The sequence below is a fragment of the Phyllobates terribilis genome, unplaced genomic scaffold (genome assembly GCF_046119375.1).
Source record: "Phyllobates terribilis strain yellow unplaced genomic scaffold, ASM4611937v1 Scaffold_1__5_contigs__length_1240528914, whole genome shotgun sequence".
NCBI classification, from domain to species: Eukaryota; Metazoa; Chordata; class Amphibia; order Anura; family Dendrobatidae; genus Phyllobates; species Phyllobates terribilis.
This window is the reverse complement of record NW_027362761.1, coordinates 763,386,484-763,406,020: the sequence shown is the minus strand read 5'-3', so window position 1 is coordinate 763,406,020 and position 19,537 is coordinate 763,386,484. Positions and strand designations below refer to the sequence as shown.

Sequence of the window (19,537 nt, the reverse complement as noted above, 5' to 3'; positions counted from 1 at the left end):
ACCTCAATGAAAGAATTATCTGCGATCCCATTCTGTGCTACTTGTATACTCTATTGTTTCCTCCCCTGCTCAGGAGATGTGGTATGATCAGACCATGTTCCTGTACGGTCAGACACAGCCATTACGCAGTATGCAGCAGGGGAACATTTATAAGATTATCTCAGCACAGGAACATTTTATTTAAACACATCCAATTGTGGAAATTATTATTGTTCCAAGATCTATTGATTAAAATGAACTTTTGTTCGTGGGACAACCCATTTAAGTTTTGTCTTAAGCACGTGAACTGCATGCTCAATGAGGTTGAGATCTGGAGATTGACTCGGCCATTGCAGAATATTCCACTTTATTGCCTTAAAAAACTTTTGAGTAGCTTTCGAATTATGTTTTGGGTCATTGTCCATCTGTACTGTGAAGCGCCGTCCAATCAACCTTGCTGCATTTTGTTGAATCTGAGCAGAAAGTATAGCCCTATACACGTCAGAATTCATCCAGCTGCTTCTGTCTTCAGTCACATCATCAATAAACACTAGTGACCCAGTGATATTGGAAGCCATGTAAGCTCATGCCATCACACTGCCTCCACCATGTTTTACAGAGGATGTGGTGTGCTTTGGATCATGAGCCATTCCATGTCTTCTCCATACTTTCTTCTTCCCATCATTCTGGTAAAAGTTGATCTTAGATTCATCTATCCAAAAAATGCTTTTCCAGAACTGGGCTGGCTTCTTTAGAAGTCTTTTGGCAAAGTCTAACCTGGTATTTCTATTTTTAAGGCTGATTAATGGTTTGCACTTTGTGATGAGCACTCTGTATTTGCTCTCATGAGGTCTTCTCCGTGTGGTAGACTTAGATACTGACACACCTACTTCCTGGAGAGTGTTATTCACTTGGGTGGATGTTGTGAAGGGGTTTTTATTATCCATGCTAAAGATTCTGCAGTCTTCCACCACTGTTGTCTTCGGTGGACATCCAGGCATTTTTGAGTTCCCAAGCTCACCAGTGTGCTCTTTTTTGTGCAGAATGTACCGAACTGTTGATTTGGCCATCCCTAACATGTTTGCTATCTCTCTGGTGGATTTATTTTATTATAGCCTAATTATGATGTTCCCTTTCCATTGAGGGCTCCTTTGACCACATGTTGCATGTTGTAGGTTCACAGCAACAGCTTCCAAATGTAAATGCCACACCTGGAATCAGCTCCAGACCTTTAAACTGCTTAATTGATGATGGATTAACAATGGAATAGCCCATGCAGCCCACTAAAAGCTTTTGAGATAATTGTCCAATTACCTTTGGTCCCTTGAAAAAGATGCAGCTACATACTAAAGAGCTATATATAGATATACCTCACTCGGTATGAAAATACAGTGCCAGGATAGGATACCACTCCATATACTCAGTGAAGAAAGTTTTCCTACAGTAATTTGTTAATTTTTTCATTTTTTTTCTGTTTGTTGGCTTGTTATATCCTTAAAGTTTGAAGAAGGTCCATTCGACCAAAACGTCACTGTTTTTGGATTGCTAATAAATCTGATATTATTTTTCTGTAACTCGATGAGTGCCGGATTCTTTCTTCAAATACTAAAGAGTTGTAATTGCTAACCTCTTACTCCATTTAGAATGTGAATACCCTCAAATTAAAATTGAGAGTCTGCACAAGAAGTCCATATTGATTATATAACTGCATCTTAAATATGTTTTGCTAAACAGCTAAAATGCCAAAACTTTTGTCACTTTCCACTGTTCTGTACCTAACTGTGTGTGTATATACAACCCCTGGCAAAAATTATGGAATCACCGGGCTCGGAGGATGTTCATTCAGTTGTTTAATGTTGTTGCAAAAAAGCAGATCACAGACATTTCACAAAACTAAAGTAATTTCAAATGGCAACTTTAGGGCTTTAATAAACACTAAAAGAAATCAAGATTAAAAATGTGGTACTCAGTAAGGGTAATTTTTTTCAGACCAAGCAGAGGGAAAAAATTATGGAATCACTCAATTCTGAGGAAAAAATTATGGAATCATGAAAAACAAACACACAAAAGAACACTCCAATAAATCACTAGTATCTTGTTGCACCACCTCTGGCTTCCATCCAACTTTATTTTTTTCAATGGGAAGAAAGTCATGTGACACATCAAACTTATTGAGAATTTCATAAGAAAAACAATGGTGTGCTTTATTCTTTCATGAATTTTTTACAAGTTTATGACCACTTATAAAATGTGTTCAAAGTGCTGCCCATTGTGTTGGATTGTCAATGCAACCCTCTTCTCCCACTCTTGACACACTGATAGCAACACCACAGAACAAATGCTAGCACAGGCTTCCAGTATTCGTTGTTTCAGATGCTGCACATCTCGTATCTTCACAGCATAGACAATTGCCTTCAGATGACTCCAAAGATAAAAGTCTAAGGGGGTCAGATCGGGAGACCTTGGTGGCCATTCAACTGGCCCACGATGACCAATCCACTTTGCAGCATCTGAAACAACGGATACTTGAAGCCTGGGCTAGCATTTCTTCCATGTTTTTTCTTATGAAATTCTCAATAAGTTTGATGTGTCACATGACCCTCTTCCCATTGAAAAAAATAAAGTTGGATCCAAAATGGACGACTTCAAAATGGCCACCATGGTCACCACCCATCTGGAAAAGTTTTCTCCCTCCCATATACTAATGTGCCACAAACAGGAAGTTGATATCACCAACCATTCCCATTTAATTTAGGTGTATCCATATAAATAGCCCACCCTGTATATACAGTGGTGGCCAAAAGTATTGGCACCCCTGCAATTCTGTCAGATAATACTCAGTTTCTTCCTGAAAATGATTGCAATCACAAATTCTTTGGTATTATTATCGTCATTTAATTTGTCTTCAATGAAAAAACACAAAAAGAATTGTCCTAAAGCCAAATTGGATACAATTCCACACCAAACCTAAAAAAGGGGGTGGACAAAAGTATTGGCACTGTATGAAAAATCATGTGATGCTTCTCTAATTTACCTGTGGCACCTAACAGGTGTTGACAATAACTAAATCACACTTGCAGCCAGTTAACATGGATTAAAGTTAACTCAACCTCTGTCCTGTGTCCTTGTGTGTACCATATTGAGCATGGAGAAAAGAAAGAAGACCAAAGAACTGTCTGAGGACTTGAGAAACCAAATTGTGAGGAAGCATGAGCAATCTCAAGGCTACAAGTCCATCTCCAAAGACCTGAATGTTCCTGGGTCTTTCGTGCAAAGTGTCATCAAGAAGTTTAAAGCCCATGGCACTGTGGCTAGCCTCCCTAGATGTGGACGGAAAAGAAAAATTGACGAGAGATTTCAACGCAAGATTGTGCGGATGGTGGATAAAGAACCTCGACTAACATCCAAACAAGTTCAAGCTGCCCTGCAGTCCGAGGGTACAACAGTGTCAACCCGTACTATCCGTCGGCGTCTGAATGAAAAGGGACTGTATGGTAGGATACCCAGGAAGACCCCACTTCTTACCCCGAGACATAAAAGAACCAGGCTGGAGTTTGCCAAAACTTACCTGAGAAAGCCTAAAACGTTTTGGAAGAATGTTCTCTGGTCAGATGAGACAAAAGTAGAGCTTTTTGGCAAAAAGCATCAGCATAGAGTGTACAGGAAAAAAAAAGAGGCATTCAAAGAAAAGAACACGGTCCCTACAGTCAAACATGGCGGAGGTTCCCTGATGTTTTGGGGTTGCTTTGCTGCCTCTGGCACTGGACTGCTTGACCATGTGCATGGCATTATGAAGTCTGAAGACTACCAACAAATTTTGCAGCATAATGTAGGGCCCAGTGTGAGAAAGCTGGGTCTCCCTCAGAGGTCATGGGTCTTCCAGCAGGACAATGACCCAAAACACACTTCCAAAAGCACTATAAAATGGTTTGAGAGAAAGCACTGGAGACTTCTAAGGTGGCCAGCAATGAGTCCAGACCTGAATCCCATAGAACACCTGTGGAGAGATCTCAAAATGGCAGTTTGGAGAAGGCACCCTTCAAATATCAGGGACCTGGAGCAGTTTGCCAAAGAAGAATGGTCTACAATTCCAGCAGAGCATTGTAAGAAACTCATTGATAGATACCGGAAGCGGTTGTTCGCAGTTATTTTGGCTAAAGGTTGTACAACCAAGTATTAGGCTGAGGGTGCCAATACTTTGTCTGGCCCATTTTTGGAGTTTTGTGTGAAATGATCAATGATATGATTTTTGCTTCATTCTCTTTTGTGTTTTTTTCCTTGCAAGCTAATTAAATGAAGATAATAATACCAAAGAATTTGTGATTGCAATCATTTTAAGGAAGAAACTGAGTATTATCTGACAGAATTGCAGGGGTGCCAATACTGTTGGCCACCACTGTATATACACTGCTCAAAAAAATAAAGGGAACACTTAAACAACAGAATATAACTCCAAGTAAATCAAACTTCTTTGAAATCAAACTGTCCAGTTAGGAAGCAACACTGATTGGCAATCAATTTCACATGCTGTTGTGCAAATGGAATAGACAATAGATGGAAATTATTGGCAATTATCAAGACACCCTCAATAAAGGAGTGGTTCTGCAGGTGGGGACCACAGACCACATCTCAGTACCAATGCTTTCTGGCTGATGTTTTAGTCACTTTTGAATGTTGGTTGTGCTTTCACACTCGTGGTAGCAGGAGACGGACTCTACAACCCACAGAAATTGCTCAGGTAGTGCAGCTCATCCAGGATGGCACATCAATGTGAGCTGTGGCAATAAGGTTTGCTGAGTCTGTCAGTGTAGTGTCCAGAGGCTGGAGGCGCTACCAGGAGACAGACCAGTACACCAGCAGACGTGGAGGGGGCTGTAGGAGGGCAACAACGCAGCAGCTGGACCACTACCTCCGTCTTTGTGCAAGGAGGAACAGGAGGAGCACTGCCAGAGCCCTGCAAAATGACCTCCAGCAGGCCACAAATGTGCATGTGTCTGCACAAACGGTTAGAAACCGACTCCATGAGGGTGGTATGAGGGCCCGACGTTCACAGATGGGGGTTGTGCTCACAGCCCAACACCGTGCAGGACGCTTGGCATTTGCCACAGTACACCAGGATTGGCAAAGTCGCCACTGGCGCCCTGTGCTCTTCACAGATGAAAGCAGGTTCACACTGAGCACATGTGACAGACATGACAGAGTCTGGAGATGCCATGGAGAGCGATTTGCTGCCTGCAACATCCTTCAGCATGACCGGTTTGGCAGTGGGTCAGTAATGGTGTGGGGTGGCATTTCTTTGGAGGGCCGCACAGCCCTCCATGTGCTCGCCACAGGTAGCCTGACTGCCATTAGGTACCGAGATGAGGTCCTCAGACCCCTTGTGAAACCATATGCTGGTGCTGTTGGCCCTGGGTTCCTCCTAATGCAGGATAATGCCAGACCTCATGTGGCTGGAGTGTGTCAGCAATTCCTGCAAGATGAAGGCATTGAAGCTATGGATTGGCCTGCCCGATTGAGCACATCTGGGACATCATGTCTTGCTCCATCTACCCACGTCATGTTGCACCACAGACTGTCCAGGAGTTGGTGGATGCTTTAGTCCAGGTCTGGGAGGAGATCCCACAGGAGACCATCCACAACCTCATCAGGAGCATGTCCAGGCATTGTAGGGAGGTCATACAGGCACGTGGAGGCCACACACAACACTGAGCCTCATTTTGGCTTGTTTTAAGGACATTACATCAAAGTTGGATCAGCCTGTAGTGTGTTTTTTCACTTTAATTGTGGGGGTGATTCCAATTCCAGGCCTCCATTGGTTAATAAATTTGATTTCCATTGATGATTTTTGTGTGATTTTGTTGTCAGCACATTCAACTTTGTACAGAACAAAGTATTCAATAAGAATATTTCATTCATTCAGATCTAGGATGTGTTATTTGAGTGTTCCCTTTATTTTTTTGAGCAGTATATATATATATATATATATATGTATATATATATATATATATACTGTATATTTATATGTATATATATACTGTATATCTGTGTGTAAATTTATTTTTTCTTTACTTTAAGTTCCAGTAGGTCCTCATGCTATGGATTTTTGAAGAATGAACTGAAAAATGAGCTTATTAGGTCAGAAAAACGAAGATCAGCTCTGGCACACAGCCTTGAGAATGCTTACCATGCTATAGAACATCATAAGGTCTGCTTAGAGCAGCAAGAGCAAGATGCTACTAGTAGTAAATCCACACTTGAGAGTTTGCTGATCAGACAAGAGGTAGGTTTCTGAAAAAAGCAAAACACAAAGCAATACAGATAATCCACAATGTGAACATAAGTATGAATAAGCTGTTCTTTCTGCTTCACTTAATTTTTGTGAATGTTTAATACAATAGAGAATATCTATGAACTGCAAAACAAGTACTATTTAAACAGTTGTAGCTTGGATCAAGGTAACAATCTAGATAGTTTATTGTATCAGGCTGTGTTCACATCTGTGTTGTTCCTGATATGATGGATACCAATGGGTGTCCATTGTTTTTCTATTGTGGGGCTTGGTATTTTTTACTGGACAGCATGCTTGCATATTTTTTACAATCTGTGCAGATTCCAAACCTGATGTGAACATGGCCTCAATTGTTTGGACAAAAATGTTTTCTAACCAAAGCATTTTTCTATCTATCTATCTATCTATCTATCTATCTATCTATCTATCTATCTATCTATCTATCTCAGTGAAGTAATTGGTGGCACTTGCCTTGACATGGTAAGTTACACCATGTCTTGCCAGATTACATTGAAAGCATATTTTGCAAATTAAAGGTAATTGATTGCAGTCACTACATGTTATTTTCATGTAAAATGCCCAAAATTGTGTTACGTTATGGTCCTATAAGAAACTAACAAGCAAGTGTGCTATACCTGCCGGCCTTTTCAAAAACAATAGACGCACTACTAATAACTACTAATGCTATTTATACTGTACATTGTGTATAATATGTTTATCCAGTGTATTATACCTTTAAGGTAGAAAAACATGTATTGCAATGGTGTTGTAGAGGGCACATGTGCATGGGCGTACCCAGGATCAAAACTAGGGGGGCAAGCCATGGTCACAGATACCGAAGAGAAATATATATATAGTACAATGCAAAGATTTCACTTCTTACATTACATCAGTGATATCTATTGTATATTCCACAATAGCTCAGAAACCGGCGAATCGCTCCACACAGTATACTGGCCGCCATAAAATGCCCCATACAGGATACTGGTCCCCATATAACACTCCATACAGGATACTGGCCCCCATATAACGCTCCATACAGAATACTGGCCCCCATATAACGCTCCATACAGAATACTGGCTCCCATATAAGGCTCCATACAGGATACTGGCCCCCATATAACGCTCCATACAGAATACTGGCCCCCATATAACGCTCCAGGCAGGATACTGGCCCCCATATAACGCTCCATGCAGGATACTGGCCCCCATATAACGCTCCAAACAGAATACTGGCCCCCATATAATGCTCCATACAGAATACTGGCTCCCATATAACGCTCCATACAGGATACTGGCCCCCATATAATGCTCCATACAGAATACTGGCCCCCATATAACGCTCCATACAGAATACTGGCCCCCTTATAACGCTTCATACAGGATACTGGCCCCCATATAATGCTCCATACAGAATACTGGCCCCCATAAAATGCTCCATACAGAATACTGGCCCCCATATTACGCTCCATACGGAATACTGGCCCCTATATAACACTCCATACAGGATACTGGACCCCATATAATGCTCCATACGGAATACTGGCCCCCATATAACACTCCATACAGGATACTGGCCACCATAAAACGCTCCATGCAGGATACTGGCCCCCATATAACTCTCCATACAGAATACTGGCTCCCATATAACGCTCCATGCAGGATACTGGCCCCCATATAACGCTCCATGCAGGATATCTGGCCCCCATATAACGCTCCATGCAGGATACTGGCCCCCATATAACGCTCCATACTGAATACTGGCCCCCATATAACGCTCCATACAGAATACTGGCCCCCATATAACGCTCCATGCAGGCTGATCCCCACACATAATGCATCATGCAGGCTGTTCCCCCCCACATAATGCCCCACGCAGGGTATTCCCCCCACATAATGCCCCACGCAGACTGTTCCCCCCACATAATGCCCCATGCAGGCTGTTCCCCCCATATAATGCCCCATGTAGGATGTCACCCCACCTTATAATGCCCCATGCAGGATGACCCCCCCTTCCTTATAATGCCTCATGCAGGATGTCACCCCCCCCTTATAATGCCCCATGCAGGATGTCATTCCCCCCCTTATAATGCCCCATGCAGGATGTCACCCCCCCCTTATAATGCCCCATGCAGGATGTCACCCCCCCCTTGTAATGCCCCATGCAGGATGTCACACACCCCCACCTCACCCCCCTCCCTTATATTGCCACAGGCCTCCATATACTAATACTCACCTGCTGCCGCTGCTCCAGACTCCAGCGTCGCCGGCCTCATCCCGCGCTGCGCTGTGACTGTTCAGGAGAGAGCGCGGTGTAAAGACGTCACCGCACCCTCTGACCTGAGACGTCACAGTGCAGCAGCCGCGGAGGAAGCAGGAGCTGCTGCAGAGGCACGGGAAGAGGTAAGTATTGTGCCGGGTGCCGGGGCCCTGAGCAAGCGAGGGGGAGCGGGCGCTGACGGTGAGGGGCCCCCCCCCGCCTGCTCAGGGCCCCGGCATTTGCCCGGGTGCGCCGGGTGCTGACGCCAGCCCTGGTGTGTGGTTTGCGTGCCCCTGCCCCACGGTGGGTACGCCCATGCGCATGTGTATACACCAAAATTTGCACTGCATAGACCCCAAAATAGGTAAGGTCAAATTATAAAAGAAGGAGCTTTTTCTGAGGTCACAGTGAGACGGCCATGCACTATATGTGCAATGATGCACAGCCAAGGCAGAGGGAAGGATACTAAGATGAATCGACCAGACAAGTGGAGTAGTGCACCAGTTTCAACAGGGCAATGAGCTGTGGAGCTAGCAAACTAGTTAATATCGCTCAATTAGGCTGTGCCCTTAATCTAAGGTGCTGTTGATAGGTGATTTCTGAATCTGGTGCCTCATATAAATGTATCTTTTGCAGCACAAGACTTTCCTGTAGAGATTCTCATCAAAAGATTCAGGTCCCAATTTTTTCTTGCGCAAAAATGCAACTGCAAATTTGGGGTGGTGTTCCGCTGTCCTGGCAGGTTGGAGTATGTCCCGAAATCAGCTGGCTCCTAGCAGCAGGGAAAAGAGAGGGTGGAGGCATAGGCTGATTCGGAAAGCTGCAATAATTATCCCTCTTCTGTTTTGCAGGAGAGTTAACTTTTTTGTCCACTTGGTGTCATTATCAATATGCTGTCTCCTGCTAGCGTTATATCACAGAAGCTGGGGTTGCCGTATGATTAGTCCAGGCTAATGATGAGCGAACGTGCTCGACACTGCTCGGTACTCACCCAAGCATCTCACTGCGAGTATTTCCGGGTTGCTGGGGTGGGAACTTGGGTCCCCTCCCTGCATGTTTGATGCTTTTTAGAGAGCCAATGAACATGCAGGGATTGCCTGCCACACACTGTAATGCCATAGCCATGTTGGTTGTGGCATTACAGTGATTGACTGGCCGCACAGCGTCACCAGGTCTATATAAGACCTGGCGCCATTTCTGTCCTCCATGTAAATTTTGTTGCAGTGTGTTAGTGAAGTTATTGACACCAGGTCACTGTGAAAAATGGCAACCTACAGGCCAGCTATTTAAAGCTGTGGTTTTCCGTCACACGTATCACATATCACTGAGGTTCAAATCCAGCCATTTGTAGTGAACGTGGAAAATATTGTCCTCCATTTAAAATGGGCAAGGCACATGGCAAGAAACGGGGAAGTGGACTTGACGGTGATGATGGTGCATGTAGAGGACGAGGCCGAGGCCATGGGCAAGCTGAAATTGTGCCACAAGAAACACCCACATCTTCTTGCTCGACCTTCCTGTCCCATTTAATAGGGGACCGCAAAACACCACTATTGAACACAGAGCAGTGTGAAAAGGTTATTGGTTGGATAGCAGATAATGGAGATGGAGCAAGGACAGGCTTAATAAAATGGGGCAGTACGAGAAGGCCCTTGTTGCGGAATTAGTGAAAAAATTCCCATCTGAAAACGGCAGCAGAGGTCACAGTTCGTTGGACCGCCAAGGAGTACAGGCGAGAGAGCAACAAATGCAATCCAGCAGAGGCAGAAGAACACTGTCAAAGTTCTGGGACAGTTTTCTCAGACCCTCCCATCGCACAGGCCCTGAGGCATGGTGTACACTGAGAAGGAGTGCAAAGTTTTGGAAGATGGTGAGGGAGTACCTTGCCGACCGTACCAATGTCCTCCGTGATTCCTCTGTGCCTTAGAATTATTGGGTATCCAAGCTGGACCCGTGGCATGAACTGGCTCTCTACGCCTTGGAGGTCCTGGCCTTCCCTGCCGCTAGCATTTTGTCAGAGCGGGTTTTTAGTGCCGCCAGTGGAATTATAACCAATAGGCGCATTCGCCTGTCAACTGAAAATGCTGACAGGCTGACTCTTATAAAAATGAACAAGGGCTGGATTGGGCCAGACTTCTCAACACCATCGAATGATAGCAGCGTAGCATAAACTCAAATACAGTGTCTTTTTTTGGGGAGGTCTAACTCTATTCCCATGCACCTCTGTCTTCACACCCAGACATGGGTATACGCTTCCTGATTTTGTCTATTTGCTCTTGTCCTCCTGCTTCTCCGCATCCTCATCCTCCACCACCATATCACCACCATATGTACCATATCAACATATCTACATCTCTTGCAAGGGGCATTGGAGTGCCCTCCGCATCCTCATCCTCCACCACCATATCACCACCATATGTACCATATCAACATATCTACGTCTCTTGCAAGGGGCATTGGAGTGCCTCCAAATTTTTGGCAGCCCTTGCAGTCCCTGAATACGCAATAACAGTATTGGAGACCCACTCGTTAATAATGGTAACAACAAAGCATAGCCGGTTGATGGATCTCTAACAATAGCGAGGGCCGACTGCTGGCCGTTTAAGAATAGTAAGGGCCGCCAGATGACCTTATAAAATTAGTCTTTGTGACTTTCAGAGTCCCTCCATCATAAATGAAACAGGATGAGTGTGATGATGTGTCACACACACAATGGCCAGATAAGGCTGTAAAATGTTAAAATGATATTTCCCAGTGAATGCATTAGTCTTGGTCGAAAGCAATGCAAAAGTGCAAAAACGCATCAAAAACGGTACGTGTGAACATAGCCCAAGGTGTGGAGGAGCATTTTTGTTTTTAGTTATTTTCTTTTGCCTTATATACAAGTCATTACCCTGAAGAGTATGTTCTTGAACATAATTCCAAGGAAAATCCATTTTGGTTCGTTTTTGCATGTTTTTTTGTGAGTCCGTAAAAGTGGCGTAATACCTCTGACAACGCTGTTGACAGCAGTGACCTGGGAGTCAGAAATGCTTCCAGGGGTCTTCCCCATGCTGTTCCCATGTCATTTGAGCACTATTCCCATCGATTTGGACAATTTTTAGGCCCTCTGCAGACTGCCGGGGGAAGCCGCCTGAAAAATGCTTGAGTTTCCCATAGACTTACATTGGGCTCGTTGCTCGGGTCGAGCACTCGAGCATTCCAATTTGCTCGACCCGAGCAACGAGTACCCGAGCATTTTAGTGCTCGCTCATCACTAGTCCAGGCTGTTAAAGCAGGAAAGTGTAGGATAAGCATGAAGCAGTGCTCCTTTCCTCCTTACAGCCCAGTTATCACTATAAACTATATATGGACTCCTGTGCAGCACTGAGTTTACTACTTAGGTGTACTGCATTGCTTAGTAATTTTACAGGGACTTCATGAAGCTTGTGACGATGCAGCCTCCCTGTTTAAAGCTGCATACAACTAGAAACTTCAGTGAAATCAGTTTTCAGTGGCCTCCCACCCATTCAAAATCTCCTGTCACATGCTGTCTTTCAATGGCTCTCCCATGAGCCCCTGCCACCTACAGTCTCTATTTAATCCCCACCAATAGCACCTGCTATCCACTGTCTCCCTTTACTCTTCAACAAATGCACTTGCCATTCACTGTCTCCCTCTGCTTCCCCTATCCCAAGAGCCTCTGCCACTTTCTATCTTTTTCTAATCCTCAATGAGCCCCTGCCACCAATTATCTTGTTCTAATCGCCACCAAAAGCCCCAGCTAACCACTGTCTCCCTCTGACTCCCCCACCCCAAGAACCACCATAACCCACTGTCTCACTCATCCTCACTAAGAGCCCTTGCCACCTACTCAGTAGCTTAGCTACTGGGGGAGGGAGTGGGGCAGAGGGTGTTGTCACCCAAGGCCCTGCCCTTGGAGGGGCCCACCCGGAGCTACTGCTACTGCTAACTATATCGGCGAGTGCAGCATGCTGATAGGCTATGTGCGCACGTTCATGCATTGATTGCAGAAATGTCTGCAGTGTTTCTGCATCTCTTGGCAGGAAAAACACTGCGGAAAAAATGTGCATTTTGCCACAATTTTGATGCATTTTTAATGAGTTTTTTGGATGCATTTTTGGACATCAATAAATGCTTTTTAGAGCTAAATTAAGATATTTGGAAAAAGAAACGTGGGACATTGCTTCAACCCTTGGATTACCGTTAGACCTGTGGTGAGTATATTGGTTAATTTAAATTATTAAAGAATGTGTCTGTTGTATTTCAAATAAAGTGTTTACTCAGTGTCTGTGTTTTATTTAACTCTTTACTTTAATTAGCTTTCAGTAATGAAAGGGTCTGATTGTCACCTTGTCATCACCAAACAAAAGAGCTATTTGTCAGCTAATCCCATTCACCCAATCTTCATTAGCATTTCCATTCAAATCATTTCTGGGGCAGCTGAGAACTGCTATTTTTAACCTAGGAAGGTGCCAAGTAGGCAAACATGTTCCATGGCTAATAATAACAGCTCACAGCTGTTTGTTTAGCAGCTATGTCCCCACGAACAGCAACAAGCAGCTCTTTGGATGCAGCGTATTTTCACTGTGTACAAAACACTATGTTCTAATGTCGCACTTTTGTTGTCAATACATGCGGATCCACCGTATGTAATGACATTTCAATCGGTCAAAATCTGCAGCGGAGACTGGCGTGTCCGCTACAGAAATTGACATGCTGTGGGTGAGTTTGAGTACGTGGCCACAATCAGGAGCCGCTGCGGGTTTGATGCTGTGTTTATACAGCGTCAAACCTGCAGTGTCCAGATGTTACAGCATACTGGATGGGATTTCTAGAAATCCCATGTCCACTATGCGTGCATCTGAGGCTACGGATCACACGCGGACACTGACATGCGGCACGTCTTTCAGGACCGCCGCATGTCAAATTCGCTTGCGGAGTCGCTAGTCTCTGCAACAGAAATTTGACCACTAGAATGTATTGAATGCGGTAAATCCACATGCTTAAGTGAACACATGTGGATTTACCTGCGTTCCATAGAATACAGATTACTTAGCATTTTTGGTGCATTTTCGTGTGGAAAAAACGCCGCGAAAAGGCATCAAAAACGCTCAGTGTGCACTTAACCATATAGTTAATCTCTGAGGTAGAGCAGGAATACATGATCTCCCCGCACCACCACTCTCTGTTCTGTAGACCGCTGGTCGCTTTAAGCCTGCAGTCTACAGAACAGCAAGTGATAAGCACACAGGACTTCAGAGTCCCGGCACGGTGATGATCGTTGCACTGTTCCGGGACTCTGTTGTCCTGTGCATGTGATGACAACGCATTGATCCGCCTACGCTTTGCCGGTGGGCTCATCAGGATCCTGGATTAGTTGAGTAAATTATGGTTTTTATTTCATTTAAAACGTGTGGTGGAACTGTGGGGGCATCATAAAGTATGGGGGCCCCTCATACATTGTAGGGACTTCTGTTGGGTGGCCCTCATACAGTGTGGGACCTAAAGTGGGGGGCCATTATACAGCATGACCTCCCCTGGGAGCATTCTGAAGAATGCTCCCACGGTGGTTAGCTTACTGGGGCTCATCAGCTGATCTTCAGCTGATAAACCCCTGTGACCTCCTGCAGCATGTATGAGGACAGGAGTGATTTTACACCCCTGTCAGTATACAATGCTGTCTTCTGCAGCAGTGACATCATTGATTGCTGATGTCACTGCTGTAGAAGTGACACGGTTCGTCATGGGACACTCGTTGGCGGTGATTGTGGACTACGTCGTTGATGGCGGACAGTTGAGGGATATGGTTGTTTGTTATTTTACGTCTTTTTCAGAAGATCGATGGCTTCGCTAACGGAGTGTAATAAAAAAATTGTAGAACCGTGTATTTTTTATTTCATTAAAATAATTTATTCTGGCCATGTCTTTTATTGAAAAAGCAGTGACCACTTTACTACGCAGTTAGTAATGGGGGCATCTTATAGACGCCCTCCATTACTAACCTGGGCTTCATGTCAGCCGCCAATACAAGGCTGATGTGAACCCCAACCCCATTACCCCTCTCGTCACAGGGCAGTGGGAAGAGCGGAGGAGGATCTTATGGATGCGCCATTTCTGGGACTGCTGAGGGGTGATATTAATAGCCGCGGAGGGGGCTAGTATCCATGACCCCTTCCTTTGCTATTAATATCAGATCGCAACTGTATGTTTAGTCTTGGTTAGATTTTATAGGGGGACCCCATGTCAATTTTTTTCTGGGGTCCCCCTGTAATCTAGACATCTGGATGCTGCGGGTTTGACGCTGTATAAACACGCAGCGTCAAACCTGCAGTGGCTCCTGACTGTGGCCATGTACCCAAACTCACCCGTGGCATGTCAATTTCTGTAGCGGACGCTGCAGATTTTGATTAATTGAAGTGTCATTATATGCGGTGGATTCACATGTACCGACAAAAGTGCGGCATTAGAACACCGCATTTTGAACGCAGCAAAAATATGCTGCATCCAAAGCGCAGCTGAGTGCTGATCAGGGGGGGCATATGGGCTAATGAAACAGCTGTGAGCTGTTAATTATAGCCAGGGACCATGTTTGCAAATGGCACCTTCCTAGGCTAAAAATAGAAGCTCACAGCTGCCGCATAAATTACATGAATAGAAATGCTAATGAAGATTGGGTGAATGGGACTAGCAGACACCTAGCTCTTTTGTTTGGTGATGTCAAGGTGTCAATCATCCTTTTCATGACCAAACCTAATTAAAGTAAAGTAAAAAGTTAAATAAACACAGACACAGAGTAAACATTCTTTAATCATTCAAATTAACCAATACACTCACTCCAGTTCTAATGACTAAATAACTTTATTTAGCTCCAAAAAGCATTTATTGATGTACAAAAACGCTTCAAAAAATGTATGCAAAAACTGTGTGGAAAATTTGCATGCGTTTTTACTACAAGGAGATGCGGAAACGCACTTGAAATTTCTGCTTCAAATACGGACAGTAGTGCGCACATAGCTTAAGTATTGTTATTTTACTGGAAGCAAACATGCTGATTGAGACAGGGTTGTCCACTACTCGGACTACTCTAATCCTGGCTGTATATTCCTGCCAGCACCTGTAAGTGATAGCTTGGGTACAGCTGCTCTGAAATCACTGTGATATACTGTGACTACTGTTCATAGGAACGGCATAGTTCTCATAACATAATAGTTTTATAATATTATGTCAGAGGGCATGAAGGGGGGATCATTCAATTAGGTCAAACAGATTGAAAGAGGTAAGGGCGCAGACTTCCACCTTCAAATCAGCATTCTGGTTCTATCACAGACACAATGAGGGGCACATATACTGTTCTTGCATAGGGGCCCTTTTCTGTTTGTGTGTCCGCAACTGTTTATCCCTATCATTGTTTCATGCTCACAAGGCATTCATTAAATGTAAATGAGCCACAATGTATTATTAATGATGTTTTCTATTTCAAAGAATGTAAAGGGATATCCAAAATAGAAATTCATATTATTTGTATCTCTTTATAGCTTTTAGAGTCACGATTATCTAACTTGAAACATGGGAATTTCTATCCAGATTTTCTCAATCTGTGTGTTAGTGAAAAGAATGTACAACAGTCTTCTAGATATCCATCTGAAGTCCGAGATTACAGCAGGTATGTAATATAATATAATACTAGTAGTCAGTACAGGATTTACCTCTCGAAGGCCTGTAGGAACAGACTTTTTGAATCAACTCATCAAGTGAACCACAATAATAGACATGAAGACACGAACCACATATCCTCATTAATCTGTTCACAGTACATATTTTTTATCAAACCATATAATCACATTTGCCTCTTCATGGTGACCTATTTTAGTTAGGTGCTTATTTTACCAATGAAGTAGGCCACACCTAAAAATGAAAAAAAAACATTCTTAAGTTTTCTACAACATCTTGCATCCTCTACAACCTTCCTCTTGTCTCCGTCTTAGAGCATTGTCAGTGTCTTATAAAGTTTTAGACAGGAGAGGAAAAATTCTGCAATGTAAGAATGTTTTAAAAAATAGAAGTGTTTATCATTATTATATTTTTATGCAAAGCGATTCAATAAAAAGAAAATATAAATTAATTCAATATTTGGTGTGACCACCCTTTGGACACAGTTTTTGAATGAACATGGCAGGGAGTTTGTTCAAAACATCTTGGAGAACTAACTACAGATCTTCTGTGGATCTAGACTTGCAAAATCCTTGTACCTATATGTAATCCCAGACAGACTTGAAGATGTTAAGATCAGTGCTCTATCGGGGGCCATATAATCACTTCCAGAACTCCTTGTTCTTCTTTACGCTGAGGCTAGTACTTAATGATATTAGCTGTATGTGACGCACCCCCTGGGCCATGTTCAGGGGATACCCGGAGCCGGATCTCGATGGGGGTAGTAGTCCTAGTGGCGGTGACCCGGTCCGTGCCCAGGGTGTCAAACTAAGTGGCAGTCTATGGCAGTAGATGTTAACTTGGATGTCGACTACGCCACCCGTTGAGTGCGGCTTTGCAGCCGCCACTGCAGAACAGTCCGCTGAGGCCGGTGGTATGGGTGCAGCGATGATGGTATAACCCCCAACGGGAGGGGTATGGCCTCAGGGCAGCAGGTGAAGATGATGGGGGTTGTGACGGTCAGTAAGAAGAGTCAGAGTCAGGAGATGCAGTTTCAGGGGTTTTACTCACAAGTGTTCTCTCAGTCACTCTGGCCTTGAGTGACCACCCGAGCCGTGCTGCGTCCACCAGATCCTGGACTCGGCTAACCCCCAGGCAGTTCTGAAGCGTGGTCTTGAGCTCCCTTCTCTCTCTCTGTCTCTGGCCGTTCCCACCAGGGATCCACCTTTGGCCGGCTCCCTCGGGTCTCTTAGTGGTCAAACCTCCTCTGGGTTCCCTGACCCTATGCTTGGTGTGCCTTTCTGGTGGATTTGGTGAGGGTCGTGGCAAATCTTGACCACGACCTCCGGTTCCTGGCTGAGGATAAGTGGCCTCCACCAGTTCGGGTTCCGGTACCCGTGTCCGCCAACCCTTCACCCTTTCTGGTCTGTTTCTGGGTTCTTGGGGTTCCCTCTGTCTTTCTCTCTGGGTCCTTCTTACTCCTCTCTCTGCAGGCCTTGCTCTGGAGCTGGGCCCAGCCGGAGCCACAACTCCCTGCCAGCCCTCCTGGCTGAGCTCCTCTGCTCTGCTCCTCAGGCTAAAAAGACCCTGTCCTAAGATGGTGCCCACCATATATACTCCCTCTATGTGTGAGCCCAGGTGACTAGCACCCAATGAGCTCCTAGCTTTACCCAGACTACTCCCCCTATCTGCCCCTACACTACTGGGATGTTCCACCCCCCTCCCACTCCAGCCAGGGACAGACGCTGTCGTACCTGCACATATACTGGTGGGAGTACCGTAGTTCTGTCCCCCGGAAATGGGATGTATGTAGTGCATGCAGCCTACTAAGCTCAGTTCCACACTCCATCCTTACCCGGGAGTGGAATACCACACCTCTGGCTTGAGGTGTAATACCCCTGTAGCAGCCGAATCCTCAGGGTGCTACATATGTTTGAGGTCATGGTCCTGCTGCAGCATAAATTTGAAACCATTCGGACATCTCCCTTATGGTATTGCATAATGGATAAGTATCTGCCTCTATTTCTCAGTATTGCGGACACCATTAATCTTCCATTTGCTGAAATGCAGCCGAAAATATGTTAGGAACCTCCATCAGGTTTCACTGTTGCCTGCAGACACTCATTATTTTACTGTTTCCAGCCCCTTGGAGAAATTTGACTCATCAGTCCAGAAAACACGCTGCCATTTTTGTGCACCTCAGTTCCTTTGTTTTCATGCATAATTGAGTCACTTGGCTTTATTTCCATGTCATATGTATGGTTTTTGTCTGCAATACTTCCATGAAGACCAATTCTGGCCAGACTTCTTTGAACAGTAGATTATTGCAGCTGAGTTCCACTGGTTGCTGCCAGCTCTGAGTTGATGGCACTACTGGACATCTTCCAATATCGAAGAGAAGTAAGCGTGATATGTCTGTCATCTGTTACACTAAGTTTCCTTGGCCAACAACAGCATCTATGGTCTTCAACATTGCCCTTCTCTTGGTATCCTCAATGCTGAAAAATAGAGGCAAATACTTATCCATCATGCAATGCCATCAGGAAAGCATCTGATTGGCTACAAATTTATTCTCCAGCAGGACAACTACCCTAAACCAATGTCATTAAGTGATAATATGGCTCCACGGAGCCATGTGCTCAACTTTATTGAGTCTGTGATTACAAGAAGAGATAGAAGGATTTGCACAAGTCTACATCCACAGAAGATATGTGGTTAGTTAGACAGTTAAAAACTGATATTTAGAACTAAACTTGTATTTAAACAATTCACTAAACAAAAGGACAAAAATTCATAAAAGATAATATGGAAAAAAAACAACCATACTTGCAATACCATATCCAGCCACAAATGCACAGCAGGATGCTTCAGGTCCTCCATGATAAAGGTGGGGGCAGCACAGGTGCAGAATACTAATAAAACAACCACTTACTAACCAACCAAACACCTGTGGGGAGGCTGCCTAGTATTCAAAATGCACACAGGCTTGCATAAGGTGCCATTCACACCATTACGTGAGATGCACCTCTGTCTGTACAACAGCCTATTACCAACGCCCCTACTATTACATCAGGCGGGCTGCCAATACCATATGTGCACCCACAGGACAGAGACCCAACATTACCCAGGTACCACTGAAGAACCCATCCTGCTTAAAAAACATGGAAAAAATATGTATATAATGGATAAGGTATTGGTCGATATTTTGGCCAAAATACACAAGCTAGCAAACCACATCACGGGTTCTCATTATCTTTTGATTACCTAGACTAAATTAAAAAATAATTCACTGAAAAAAAGGACATCAATCAATAAAAGACATCACTGAAAATAAAACAGTCATACTTGCAATACTA

The 19,537-nt window shown here is 44.2% G+C and overlaps 1 protein-coding gene across 2 annotated transcripts in view; it reads left to right on the top strand.

Annotated features, from left to right (window-relative positions):
• LOC141150036 (uncharacterized) overlaps window positions 1–19,537 on the top strand; it is a 228,162-nt gene that overhangs the window by 66,216 nt on the left and 142,409 nt on the right. For both annotated transcript variants that reach the window (XM_073636940.1, XM_073636939.1), the window contains exons 3-4: window positions 6,055–6,259; window positions 16,067–16,194. In XM_073636940.1, coding sequence (XP_073493041.1) covers window positions 6,055–6,259; window positions 16,067–16,194 — 333 coding nt within the window. The remainder of the gene's footprint in view (window positions 1–6,054; window positions 6,260–16,066; window positions 16,195–19,537) is intronic.